At 42.9% G+C, this 13,173-nt stretch overlaps 1 protein-coding gene across 1 annotated transcript in view; it reads right to left on the reverse strand.

The window, feature by feature from the left end:
* Positions 1 to 2,801: 2,801 nt before the first annotated feature.
* LOC135394506 (protein disulfide-isomerase A5-like) overlaps positions 2,802 to 13,173 on the reverse strand; it is a 35,066-nt gene continuing 24,694 nt past the window's right edge. The window contains exons 16-22 of the mRNA XM_064625281.1: positions 12,396 to 12,466; positions 11,776 to 11,904; positions 10,425 to 10,614; positions 10,271 to 10,338; positions 9,167 to 9,261; positions 5,595 to 5,728; positions 2,802 to 2,976 (exon numbers count right to left, since the gene is read on the reverse strand). Coding sequence (XP_064481351.1) covers positions 5,629 to 5,728; positions 9,167 to 9,261; positions 10,271 to 10,338; positions 10,425 to 10,614; positions 11,776 to 11,904; positions 12,396 to 12,466 — 653 coding nt within the window. The 3' untranslated portion in view covers positions 2,802 to 2,976; positions 5,595 to 5,628. The remainder of the gene's footprint in view (positions 2,977 to 5,594; positions 5,729 to 9,166; positions 9,262 to 10,270; positions 10,339 to 10,424; positions 10,615 to 11,775; positions 11,905 to 12,395; positions 12,467 to 13,173) is intronic.

Below are 13,173 nucleotides of genomic sequence, written 5' to 3' on the forward strand. Positions count from 1 at the left end.
TTGATATTCGCGGTGCCGATTTTCTCGTCTTTTATTACCCTCTTGGCTGTGAAACTTTCAATGTAGATTCACATCGGTGAAAGGAACCATCTCTTACGTTTTTCTGGAATAACGTGGGATGACCTGTCGCAACCGCTTTAACATCTGGAAGAAAGCGGTCGTTTTGTTCACTAGGAAGTGTAAGGCATTACCTTACGCATACTTTTGCCTCAGTGAATATAAGATGAGAATCATGCGTTAGGGACCAGAGTCTTCTTTTTGAAAATTCTTCTACTTTCCATAAGGGCATAACAAATATATCCATCTCTGGTGCATAAACTCGGCACAATTTCATGTATCACAAATAATTTTGTTGAACCTCAGGGTATGCTTCACTTATTATATATATATATATATATATATATATATATATATTTTTTTTTTTTTTTTTTTTCACTGTTATTCCAGACCTTGAATTTGCCATCTGTGGTCCGGAACTCTATAAACAAAGCTCAATCCTCCGAAATAGAAACTATTCCACAATGTTTCATTTCTATTTTTATGATTAGCATCTTGGTAGAAGCACATGCTACAACTACGAGCATATCCTGGAAAAACTTGTGTACCTACTATGACCCACTGTAGAAAACTTGGAGACTAATATTTCTTTTATAAATTCGTACATGTAATTGTTGACTGCTGCATTGATCAGCTTCCAGCACCCTCACATGCACCGAGATGTCATCTTATATTTTATCCAGAGCTATGCCCTATCAACCATTCTATGTTGTACAAGAGAGAAACTGGTGTTCTGAGGCTGGAACAACATAGAAGGGACAGATACAAACAAAGCCTCAAATTTTGAGGCTTCCTTTGTATCTGTCCCTTCTATGTTGTTCCAGCCTCAGAACATCAGTTTCTCTCTTGTTCAACAGGTGCCGCTTGCGTCGATTTCCGTCGTATGAATGTATGTATGAGTGAGCAAAAAATGTAAGAGTGAAAGCAGGGTGAGTGAGAGTGAGTGGCTGGTTTGTCGTCCCTTCAGATGACGCACCCCGAAAGTCGCTGGTGAGGAGTGTTAGCTTAGCTCAATTGGTAGAGCCCTGGACCGGTAATCCAGAAGATGTGGGTTCGATCCCTACAGCTGGCTAACCTTTTCAGTGACTTTCATCTTTCATCTATGTTGTATTTGAATGACCTGTCTTTGAACCACACTACTGACATCCTTGCACACTTTGTTATATACTCTGTTTTGTTAGTTGTGTTACAGTTACATGTTATTACCGCAAAATGTACATGCCCTAGAAGCTTTGTATGATTCAGTGATGCACCAATCCTCGACCTCTATGGTCTGACAAACAAAAAAATATTTATTATTAACATATAGGTCAATGGAATATTCACTTGATTTATGTTCTAAACGAGCTGCGTATGAATACCTGCTTGCTATATAATATAAAAAGTTATGTTCTATATCTTGTCAGGAGACAGATATTGCAGTCACTAAGTTATTCAATCTTGAGGTACAGATTTATAGTTCCTCCTAGTGGCAAAACAGGATTGATGGAGTGCTTAGGTCGGCATTAAGAAGTGTTTCCTATGACAAAAACTTTGGTTTTTCGGAATCTATTTATCGAGACGGAAGTCATTAAACACTTTTGGAATGATGAATATAAGATTGTTAAAGCTAGTACTGTGCCTGAAAGGCAGCAGGCCATATACAATATTCCGAGAATTTGCACATTACGGCAAAGGTCGGCAAAAATTCTATGTGCCAACTCTGTTTAGCTCTTTAGTGCTAGACTTCTTGCAACTGTCATCAATCAGGTCTATAAAAATGGAACTTGGAAAGTACTTTTATAAGTAACATTATTCCCTTTATTATGATGTTTCAATTAATGTTTTGTGATAATGTGCTGAATATATTAAATAAATTATTATTATTACAGTAGAATCTCGATGATACAAATCTCACGGGGTCGCGGAAAAAATTCGTATCATCCGAATTAAACCAAAATAAAAATTGAGGCAAGAAAATAGACAGTGACTGTTCATTTTCCGTTACTGTCAATGAAAGAGGTCGGTTGTAACGCTTTTGGGTCTTCGTTTTTGGCCAATGCTGCCCAAATACGCGAGATGATTCAAAAGACGTAGCACGTGCTTTTTCACCCGCGAGTCGCGCGACAGTGGCCTAAAGCGAGCTTCTCCTAAAGCAAGCAGGCGTTAGGTGAAGCCGACTTGCGGAATGGTGACGCGTAATGGTGCCACAAGTTGTCCTGATATGTTCCCTCCACGTGTTCTGGGGTTCTGGTCGCTGTTTTCCGCAAGAGCGATGTCACACGGCTTCGCGGTTTATTGTTGCGAGGGGGGTAAAAAGGTCAAACCAGAGATAAGGATAAGGTTACAAGGTTCCGGGCCGTTCAATCTTATCTCCACCACCACCACCAAAAGGAAAGTCATTGCTTGCATTGCGCTACATGATGTAAGGGAGTTCGTGGTGAGGAATGAGGATCGCCCTCCCTTTCCGAAAGACGCAGCAGCATGACTCGCATGCTCTCGCGTCAAGGGGGAACGACCTCTGTCGCATCCACGGCTCATTCGTATCATCCGTAAGGGCAAGATAACGCGTTCGTATCATCCGAACTCTAATACACGGGAAGAATAGGCATTCCGGCCGGGACCGGAAAAATTCGTATCATCCCGAAATTCGTATCATCCGTGATCGTATCATCGAGATTCTACTGTATTATTATTATTAACTGTAGTACACATGATGTAGCTGCTTCATTATTATCTCACCTCAGATCAAAAAGGCAACACTGTTGCAAACGTATAAAACTTTTATCTCAAAACATCGACCAGCCATATCACATTGTGCTAATGCAGCTGACACTGAAGTGCAGCCATCACAAGCAAAAGATGTCAAGGCAGCGCTGCACGTTCCAAAACAGCAGAAGAGGAGGAGGAGGAGGAAGAGGAGGAGGAGGCAGTCCCGAGCTAAATGTAGCCAGAAAAAGAAATTTGAAAATTAGACAAACATCATGGTCACAAACACAGTTACGAAGTTTCATTTGGCTGACGTCATTTGTAACCAGTGCTGGATTTACAATGGTGGGGGCCCCAGGGTGCTGAGCTCTAGGGTCCCATCTGCATGACCCATTAATGGTTCGTATGAATGGGGGAAGCCAAGCTTTTACATAATTTTAACTTCAGTATGACCTACCCATATTACTGTATGATACATGTTGATGTGCACAAGAAATTGCAATATGCAGTACTTGCTTCATTTATTAACTCGCTGTTGTCAAAAATGCTAATTCACTTCTCGCCACGCCAAATTTCACACAACAGAGATTCCTGCCACGTAGTTGTCTTCTGCCATAACGTCCAGGTACTCAACACAGTATGAAGACAGTTTCTTATGTTTATTATTTATTTATTATTAGTGTTTCTTCTATTTTTCAGTGGTACTACTAATATATTGTACAAAAACATTCTGACTAGATATAAGGGATGTTTACAAAGATAAAAAAAAAGCGTTATAAACTGATTGTGCGAAAGTAGGGGCACTAGGGGTGTACACAGTGTCTGACCCCTTCAAAACTGGCACCGCCTGTAACTCATTCGTGCATGCATGCATTGCCTCTCCTCCACCTTTGGCAGACCAACCTCGCGGAATTCAAAATGCGAATGCAAGTAAAAATGAGGGAATTGAAGTTACAAGAGGACAAAAATTTAGTAGAGAAAAGCAAGTGCAGCCTGGATAATTTATTTGAAAAGGTGTTGCTGGGAAGGCTTGAGATATCCGTGGACACAGTACGGGTAATTGGAAACTGGATTCGGCAGCATTGTGCACTTAGAATGCCCACACAATGCACCTTCTAAGGTGCCATAGCAACACGTGCACTTACACGCACATTCTCCCAATGGCTCACTTTCGATTAGTAAATGTACACTGGATATTTTGTCCCACTAAGCCCTACTGTGCACTCTACTGCCTTTTACTTCATCACACAGATTTAATAATGTGTTCTATCCAAAAACAGTAAAAGACCAACCACGAAACAGACCTCAGAAAACAGTTATGTCAACATATATTTATGTTTTCTGAAGGTCCAGATTCCTTCTTTGATCACAAATAAAACTTCTACAAACACAACTGCGGGCCAATGTAGCACTTTCAACACTAATTTAACGTAAAATTTACAAAACCTGTCAAGACCTGAGGGTCAATACGTATCGCACGTCACTGACACTGATATCTCCACTGTTGCTGAGCGGACTCGTGTGGTATCAAGACTGTTTTGTGACATGGATGCGTGAGAAATCACAGTGAAATGCCTGCTGGGAACCAGTGCAAGCATTTCTACTGCACGAACAATTATCAAATTTCTGACTTTCACACAACTATGGTGTTGCTAAAAGTTGAGACTCTAGGTGCTGCACACAGCTGCACTGTACCACTAAAATGAAACACTTTTGTGAAAGACGTGTGCTTGTGTATACTATTGACAAAAATTTCAAAACATCCTAATTAGTAGTGTGCACTATTATAGGCAAGCTTTGACAACAGATAATTCGAACAGCATCGAGTGGATGGCTGGAAGAAGCTTGAACCAGAGGACGTCCCTACCGCACTCACTCATTTGAATAATAAACTACTATGGACTATGATCACGAGAGTAGATTTTCACCTCGCCGATGGTACTGACCGGAGAGATATGTTCGGTGTTCGTCCGTGCCTTTGACGGCGGTGCAGAAAGCAGACGTGAACTAGAGGTACACTATCCCTCTCGAGTGGCAAGTCCTGAGTGCCCGGACGGTCCAGTTTTCCTTTCCGCGACACATCGGTTCGAGGTCAGGTTACAGACCCCTCCCACACAAGCATTGGATCCCCGCTGTTACCAGCCGACCCATTTCGGGGAATAAGCGTTCCCTCTTTTTTCTACGAAGGCGACACCAAGAGTTTTTTGTTTGTTTTCCTGCCCCTTTGTTCCGAGGGTAACCTGTCACCAGGCCAGACACAACACAGATTAACAACGCCCTTTCCTTCCTACTGCTCCCGAACGAGAGTGGCCTTGAGTCGCCGCTAAAACAGATCACTCCAAGATTCGTCAGAAGTCCACAATGGGGAAAGTCTGCGGGAAGCAATAACTTCACAATGAGCGGCGCCACAGTGGTCGGTCTGTGGATTAATTTTGTCCACCTGTGGGTCCTTTAATGTGCGCTGAAATCTCGTCACACGGCAAACAATATTTAACGTCCCTCGCAACATGTCAAAGCAACTTGTACCCTGCCTTACGCTTTAAGAAACAACCAACACAATTGTACAAATGACCACAATGGCAGCCAAGCACAACTGTGTTGACTGCCTATCAGTAATCTGAAGTGTGGTCGCATAAAATGAAACATCGTGTTGTCAGGTTCCGCCTAATGGTCACACTCTCCCCGTACATTGCTATAGGCATACCTACCCCGCAGTTCAGGGGATCCCTCAGGGGGTAGGACTTGTCAAGGTAACTGCATGTAACCACGACTGATCCAGAATGGAGTTTGGAGAAAATGCATTTGGGACACTAAAAACACAATTACCCTACAGACATATCTGTGCTCACCTGGAAAAGTCTGATTCAGTACTACTCCTCTGTGCTATAGCTCTGTCTTTTTGGTAGATGGAGGGTTCTTCATGTAATTAACTAGATCATCCGCTGTCCTCTGCTTGTTGTATTCTTCCACCAGATTTCCATTCCTGAAGAGTGGCATTCAGGCATGTCAGCAGGGAACAACATATATTCTGTCAATGTTTATGGGCAAATGACATTTTCTAGCATCTAGCGTGAAGCTGCTGCGATTGAAGGAAGAGTGAGATAACTGCACTGATGGCATTCTGAATTCTGTGACGTACTCCACCATGGTCACTCCTACCCCAGTTTCTTTCAAGGGAATTGACTGTCTTGACTCTTTCCTTACCACGCCCATAGAGCGTCGATCACCGGTGACCGACGGTTTGCGAGCAGCACTACTCGGCCTACAAAGCAGATGTGGAAAAGTGTTGACATTTGGTGGATACTATAAACACTAGTGAATGAGTTTCGTTTTCACTTTTAGCTTTTCCTCGTGGTGGTGATTTATGAAGCTGGCTCTGCACCATGAAGGCAGTGTGGAGATTTTACCTTGGTTGTGGTGTCGCGTTCCTGCGGCAGACCTCTTTCGCAAATGCGCAACACTCACATTTGAAGCATCTTTGGGTTCGATTTCGTTTATTAGCACACAAATACCGTAACAACTCTGAAGGTGTTAAATAATCAGATTTTTCTCCTGAATGCGTGGATACGTGTAACTTGCACTATTGCTGTTCTTCCTGCCTTAAAACTAACTGGGAGGAATAGAAAAGCATCGAAATAGGAAAATGTGATACAACAGGAAGGTTGATCATGAAACTAATGTTTTCTGCAGAAATCATGATGTTCAATTCTGTTTTATCCCTTCAATGAACCCTGCCACTCAGTTACATGAACAACGTGGCTGTTGACGTTATTTTCCACAACTCATTAACTTCTTGATCTAGAGTGTTGATGTCTGCAGATATTTCTGACAACATTTGCCACTTTTTCCATATTTTGGAACTTGTAGATTGATATTTTTGTTCAAGATACAGGCGTATTTTCATGAGGCTTCTCCTGTTCGCACAGATTTTTTTGTGTTCCAAAATTAATTTTGGAAATACAGGGATAGCTTTGTTTCTGAAACATACATCACTCGATAGGGCATTCATTTGGCTACATTTTGCTATGTAGCAACACATTTTGAAGTGATACTGTCAGCCACACAAAATATATATTTGTTGAACCATACGAAGATTGCAATCCTTCCGGCGGTAAGGAAAGAGTGAAGGCACCAAAACTTTGCTATATAGAGTAATATTGAGAAACTTCCACCTTTGAGTTTAGTCATACTTTCTGGCTTTTTTAGAAATTGTGAAAGGCTCAATAACCACTAATGTGTAGAAAAACAAGCTCCTTGTGTAGCATTCATACCAGTGTGCAAGCTGTTGCCACTCTGACAGCTGGTGATAATGGACGATATACTGTAGAAGTGGTTTTTTCCGCGTTTTCGAGCAGAGCTGCTTTGAGGATTGATTCGCGAGAACTTAAATTCGCGACACAGGTTTCCGGGAGTGCTTTGCTCTTCCATATCGTGCCGCCGTCAATACTCGGGCATACTTCGGCACATACTAAGACATCCGTTGTTCACGTGGATTGCGGCATTCTAGGTCTATTCCTTTCTTCTCCTCACAGAGATAGGAGGAAAGGTCCTGTCAAATGGCCTTTAGGGACCCTGTAGGAGGCCATAGTACTGGCCGTGTGCAAGTTAGCCAGTTTATATTAGCAGTTCTTATTAATTATCACTCGGGGCACTGACCAGTTCGGTTGAGATGTGGTACTCAAGCTGGTATTCAAGCTGGTTTTGAGAATGCGGGGAAAGGCATGTTCTGGCTTCGTGGTATAGTGGTATATTGCATGTATAGTGCAAAGCGTTTATAGGAGTAACAAAAGCATGATGAATTTTCATTTCTTTTCATCTTGCCCGATGGGATAAAACAATCTTCTGCGCTAGCTTATACTCCCTATGCTACTGTAAACGTATTTTTATTCGCGATGTATTAATTTTCGCGAATCGCATTTGGGAAGTTGTTCACGAGTATTTAATTTCGCGATTCCTGGCCTGTTTCCTTCCGCGGGATCAGTGTCAAGCTGTGTTCGCGAGTACAATTTTTCGCGATTTTTTAGCGGTCGCGAAATTCGCGAAAATTAATACACCGCGAATAAAAATACGTTTACAGTATATGGAGTAGAAAGTATCAGGTAGTCGCGGTATAGCGTCGAACGCCGAACGATTTTCGCCCTCATATGGCAGGAATTATTCGCGGGAACTTAAATTCGCGATTTTGGAGGTGTGCGCGAAAAACGCGAAAAATAATTCAGCGCGAAAAAAACCACTTCTACAGTACAGAGACTTCAACTTCATTACTCACTACGGTATGGTTTAAGTGTTTTGGAAATACTTCATAAATAGAAGAAATTAGGTTTACAGCAGCTTGCAAAAAGCTACAGTACTCAAATCTCAGGCAATATGAAGATGAACACCTGCTGTTGCAGTCCATCATCCAGTCGACAACATAATCTACAGCCCTGCAGCAAGCACCAGGGATATAGGATGTGCTCCCCTATGAACAAGCAGATTATCTCATCGAGATTGGGTATTGAAAAGAGATTTATGCCAACCACAGCCACTCTATGTTGATAGTTGTCGGTCATGGGTTGCTCAGCAAGGTGCTTCGGTCAAGCAACAACATCGCGGAGAGAACTAAATTCCCAAAGAAAAGGGTGTAGATGTGGTAAAAGCACACTTAAACCTCCTGCTTACACATTGTGGCAAGCTTCAAGAGGGCTCGGCGAAACGCACGGCTTTAACAACGCAACCAAAGCAAGCTCACGTGCGTAGCGCTCAAACCAAAATCCAATATTGGAGAGAACGAGACACTGCTGGCGAGCACTTGCTGTGTTCTCACTTTTTGAAGCTTGCATAAGTAGAGCCCGAAATTTTCGGGAAATATTTTTTCCCAATTCGGGGGATTGAATTAAGGGAAATCAACATGTGCTCTAAATTCCTGCGAATTCGGACGGAAAAATTTCCAGTATGCTAAATTCGGGGATAAATCGGGCTCTATTACTCAAACAAACTGTACTGCCTTGGTACAAACTGTGATGTAATTGCATTTGGTTCCAAACAAGCTAATGTGCAATCCTACAGACGTTTCAGCGAGGGCAATTTGCCGGGTAAAAATCGGGTTTCACCCTGAAGAGGCAACCTACGATTCGGGGTGCAAATTTGGGGAAGAAACCGGATAAACCCTAAAATTTCTGTTCAGAGAGAAATGTCCTGTCGAATGGGTCGCACAAAATCTGTCAAGTGCGCGTAGAATATTCCTCTGCACCTTCAAGATCAAGGATGCCCTGAGTGTGCGCATAAACAAGTAGGAAGGAGGTCCAAACACCCACTCTTCTAGCCCTCATGGTAGACCCTCACTCAGAGAGATTTTAAATGCAGCGGAAGCAGCACTGCATGTTAACAGTGGTGTGCACCAAATAGCACTGATATTCTACGGATGAATGCGGCTTCTCACTTGAAATACTTCAACGTCGGGAAGCCCCGCACGTTGTACTTTGACGCCAAGTCCCTCTCGACTGTTGCATCTACAGCAGCCAGGGCTCCGGGGATCTAAGAATGTAGAATAGAAAAATGTTGAAGATTAGAGAAAGATTGGAGGTTTCAAGCGCTTCATAAAAATGCTTCATAGGCAAAGATAACACTACAAACATCACTATGCCTACCTAATCTAGTACATGCTGGGCCTGACACTGTGACAGTAAGCCATAATGACAAATTAATGCTAACGCAAGCCATGAAAGGGTGATATGTGAGGTCAATGCAATTACTAAATTCTGTGCTGGCTCGTATTTGTTCCTCTACAAACCTCATGTACAAGATTCTGGTGAGGAACAGGGTTTTGGAGCACCTTCTAGAGCAGCTCAGGAGCAGCTTACAAATAACTGTGTCTCGATTTTAAAGAAAGCGTCGTAGCATATTTGTACCAGGAGTTCTACATGCCGCAAATGCAATGTGTCAAGCAAACCAGATTCATGGAAAAAATTACAACTTCACGGTGACATATGAAAGCATCAGAAGCAGGGACGATTGCAGACATAAATCATGCATTTGAGGTGAAACTTGCTTGAAAAAGTAAAGGGGCATAACTCGAAATATTTATGCTTAGCCTTCTTCCATGCCCCTACTCTTTTCCAAGCGTGTGTTCGGTTCGGAGTTACCGTTGGTGAAAGATATGTGGCCATGTCTACAGTGCTGGACAAAAGCTTACGGAACACTTACGCTCCGGCACATTCCTTCCTCAGAGTGACACACGCTAGCAGCAAACGGGACCATACAGACTTACAGACATGTACCTAGGTGATTCAGTCACCTGTTTGCAAGTCACTCTGAGGAAGGCATGTGCCAAAGTGCATTCCGTAAACTTCCAGCACTGTACGTACCCTGTCCAAGTCTGTGTTTCACTTCCGAACTGATTAACTTTCCTGCAATAAGGGATTTATCTCAGCGAAACAGATATCACTGCCGCTATGGGAACTTTCATTAGACTTCCTGTGCATGCTTCCAGTAAGTGAACCATCTGTTAAAGGAAGTGTGAGGAATAGGGAACCAATTCATTTACCTTCTGCGAGTCCATTGCTGCAGCTGCCTCGGCGTATGCTGCCTTCATGTTCTTACAGTGGCCGCACCCTGACATGGAAGATATGTGACGACACATAGATTACAAAACAATTCATGCAGCTATAGCTTACATGCATATGACAGCACATACTCACAAGGGGCATAGAACATAACAAGTACGGAACTCTTTTCCTTGAGTACAGAGTCAAAGTTGTCCTTTGTCAGCCGATGAACATGATCTGCACCGGGACCCTCCCACCATTCCTCCTTGGGCTTCTCTGTGGACGTTGCAGATTCTGCTGCACCAGCGATTGGCTCCTTCATGAAATTAACGAAGTCTGCTTCCTGGAAATAATACGAAACACGGTTAAAACTTGGGCTGGTTGACACATTCTTCGTTTAAAAGCAATAATATAATAATTGGGAGGAGATTTACACACAAGATGAGCCTGTCTACACTTGTGTGCGGCTACATGCTGCACATGCCACAGGGTAGGACTGCAGAAAAATAGACAACTTTGAGTTCTGTAACGTATGCTGGAAATCTCCAGCACACAGTGCTAGAAGCAATGTTTACCTATCCCACATTGCTACCATCCTCGTCCAGGCTCAAACTCACAACCTTGAGCTCAGCAAGTGAGCACACTGGCAAATGAACTACAGAGCCTAGCTAAGAGAGGTAGGACCCCCAATAGAAGGCATGCAGATGCATGTCATGTGTCATCTCAGTTATTCCATTTTTCCCATCACTGGAGGTTTTATTGCTGTAAATAATGTGTACAGTGCTACAGGGAGGAAAAACTATTCATTCCAAAAAACTACTCAAAACCACTCTAGTAAAATTTGTTTACACAACCAGTGCAAGGATTTGTAAAAAACAAAAGAAAAGTCACACAGATTAAGAGAAGGCTATGTAGTGCTATCACTCAAAGGCAGGGCTGCTTCAATTGAGGTGTCATTAAGGGAGCAGTACAAGCATGCAAGCATCGATATTTAATTTATTAATCATCAATACTGAAGTGTCACAACCAACTGTATATTAAGTGATTTGTTGATGTGAACCTGCAAGAAAGGCATAAGTGGATTGCATGCAACAAATATTTTAAAAATCATTTCAAACTGTCTTTTGTGACATCCAGCACCTCACCCACCTGGTCCTACGTAACGTGTTCCACTAGAGCAATTTGATTGCTCATTGATCAAGTCATACAAACGCGAGTGAAAATCCCAATTTTCCTCCAACTGTCGAAATACAGAGAAAAATTTTCATCTCCATAGTCATGTACATGGACCAAAAGGCAGAAGGACAGGCAGTCTGGGAGACAAGCAGAAAAACAAAATGCACTCAAGCACACAATATGCAATAATGCAGTATGCAATAACATATGCAAAACAGGTACAAATAGGGTTCAAATGTGTTAGCTTCTTGTCTTAATCGAGCATTTTTTATCAGTACCAGAACTGTTGTGATGGGCACAAGCTAAAACGAATTTTATTAGTTATTACCTTGCGCCCTCCATCATACTTAATGGCCGTTTTGAAGTAGGAGAAGTACTTGAAAGTTGGGTACCCAGACACATCATGTGCAGAACACACTCCTTGGTTTTCTGTGCAGTCTACAGCTGCATATTCCACCTGCAACATCATCAACGCTTTCTTTACACAACAGACACTCACTCTTCAAGTCATCTGCGAGAGATTTCAGAGTCACTCTGGCAAAAGCTGCAGGTGCTTGGGAGAATTTACATCAATGTAGAGAAATTAATGTCTCCCCAGAAGCTTCGTGAGAATGAGCTCAAGATGCATGACACCTCGATGATCAGAGTACTGCAACGCAAAGCCATGACGGTGGTCCCCGAAACACTCATTTAGGTCACATTTAATCAGATGTTATTCTATCTGGTTAGATGAGTTGAAAAGCTAATTGCTTTGCCCTAAGTAGCTTTCCTCCTCTATGTTAGCTTTTCAATATTTGGCAAAGCATTATTCTTCTCTCAAACCACTCAGTAATCTATATACAATTTAATCAGTTGGACTGGAATAATACAACTTCCGTTTGTTGCATAGCACCTCGTAGAGTAGGACATTCTTTTTCCATACATTCAGAGGTCAACAAAACAACAAACCTTGGGATCATCCTTAAATTGGGCAGCTGCTGCTTGAAATTCTGGCTTTGCTCGTTTACAATGACCGCACCCTGAAGAAAACAATGCACTTTGAGACAGTGTTGAAGCTTTACCATTTCCATCAGCCAGGAAAAGTGTCAGACCACAGCAACAATAAAAAGATAATTCAATAATAAAATGCAACAAATTCAAATAAATTTAGAACTTTCCTTGCATTTACTGACCAAGAGGAAGGGATGCTCCGCCTCCTGGCAGCGGGCCAATAGGAGGACGTACAGGGTACGCACTTCCCAAGCCTCTGCTCTTGCCTAAGAGATGGCGCAGCGTTACCGTTGTTTTGCATGTCGCACGGCTTCCGCCATGGTGCACCGATCTAACCAATGCTTTGCCGTCCGTTAACCAGCAGCTGCCGCTGTTTTGCCTGCAGCAAGGCTTCTGCCATGGCGCACCAATCTAACCAACGGCTTCACTGCCCATTACCAGCGTGCGCGCGACTCCCGCCTGGTCTCATTCCCATACTGACGGACGGCAAAGCCATTGGTTAGATTGGTGCGCCATGGCAGAAGTCTTGCGATACACGAAACAACGGTAACGCTGCGCCATCTCTTAGGCGAGAGCAGAGGCTTGGGAAGTGCCTGCCCTCCTCCTCCTCCTATTGGCCCGTATCCAGGAGCGGAGCCTCCCTCGCTCTTGGTCAGTAAACGCTAGGATAGTCTAAAATTCAACAATAAAAAGAGAAGTTGAAAGTGCCAAAACCACTCAGGAACACAGAAAGACG

Source organism: Ornithodoros turicata, chromosome 5, assembly GCF_037126465.1.
Source record: "Ornithodoros turicata isolate Travis chromosome 5, ASM3712646v1, whole genome shotgun sequence".
Classification (NCBI taxonomy): Eukaryota; Metazoa; Arthropoda; class Arachnida; order Ixodida; family Argasidae; genus Ornithodoros; species Ornithodoros turicata.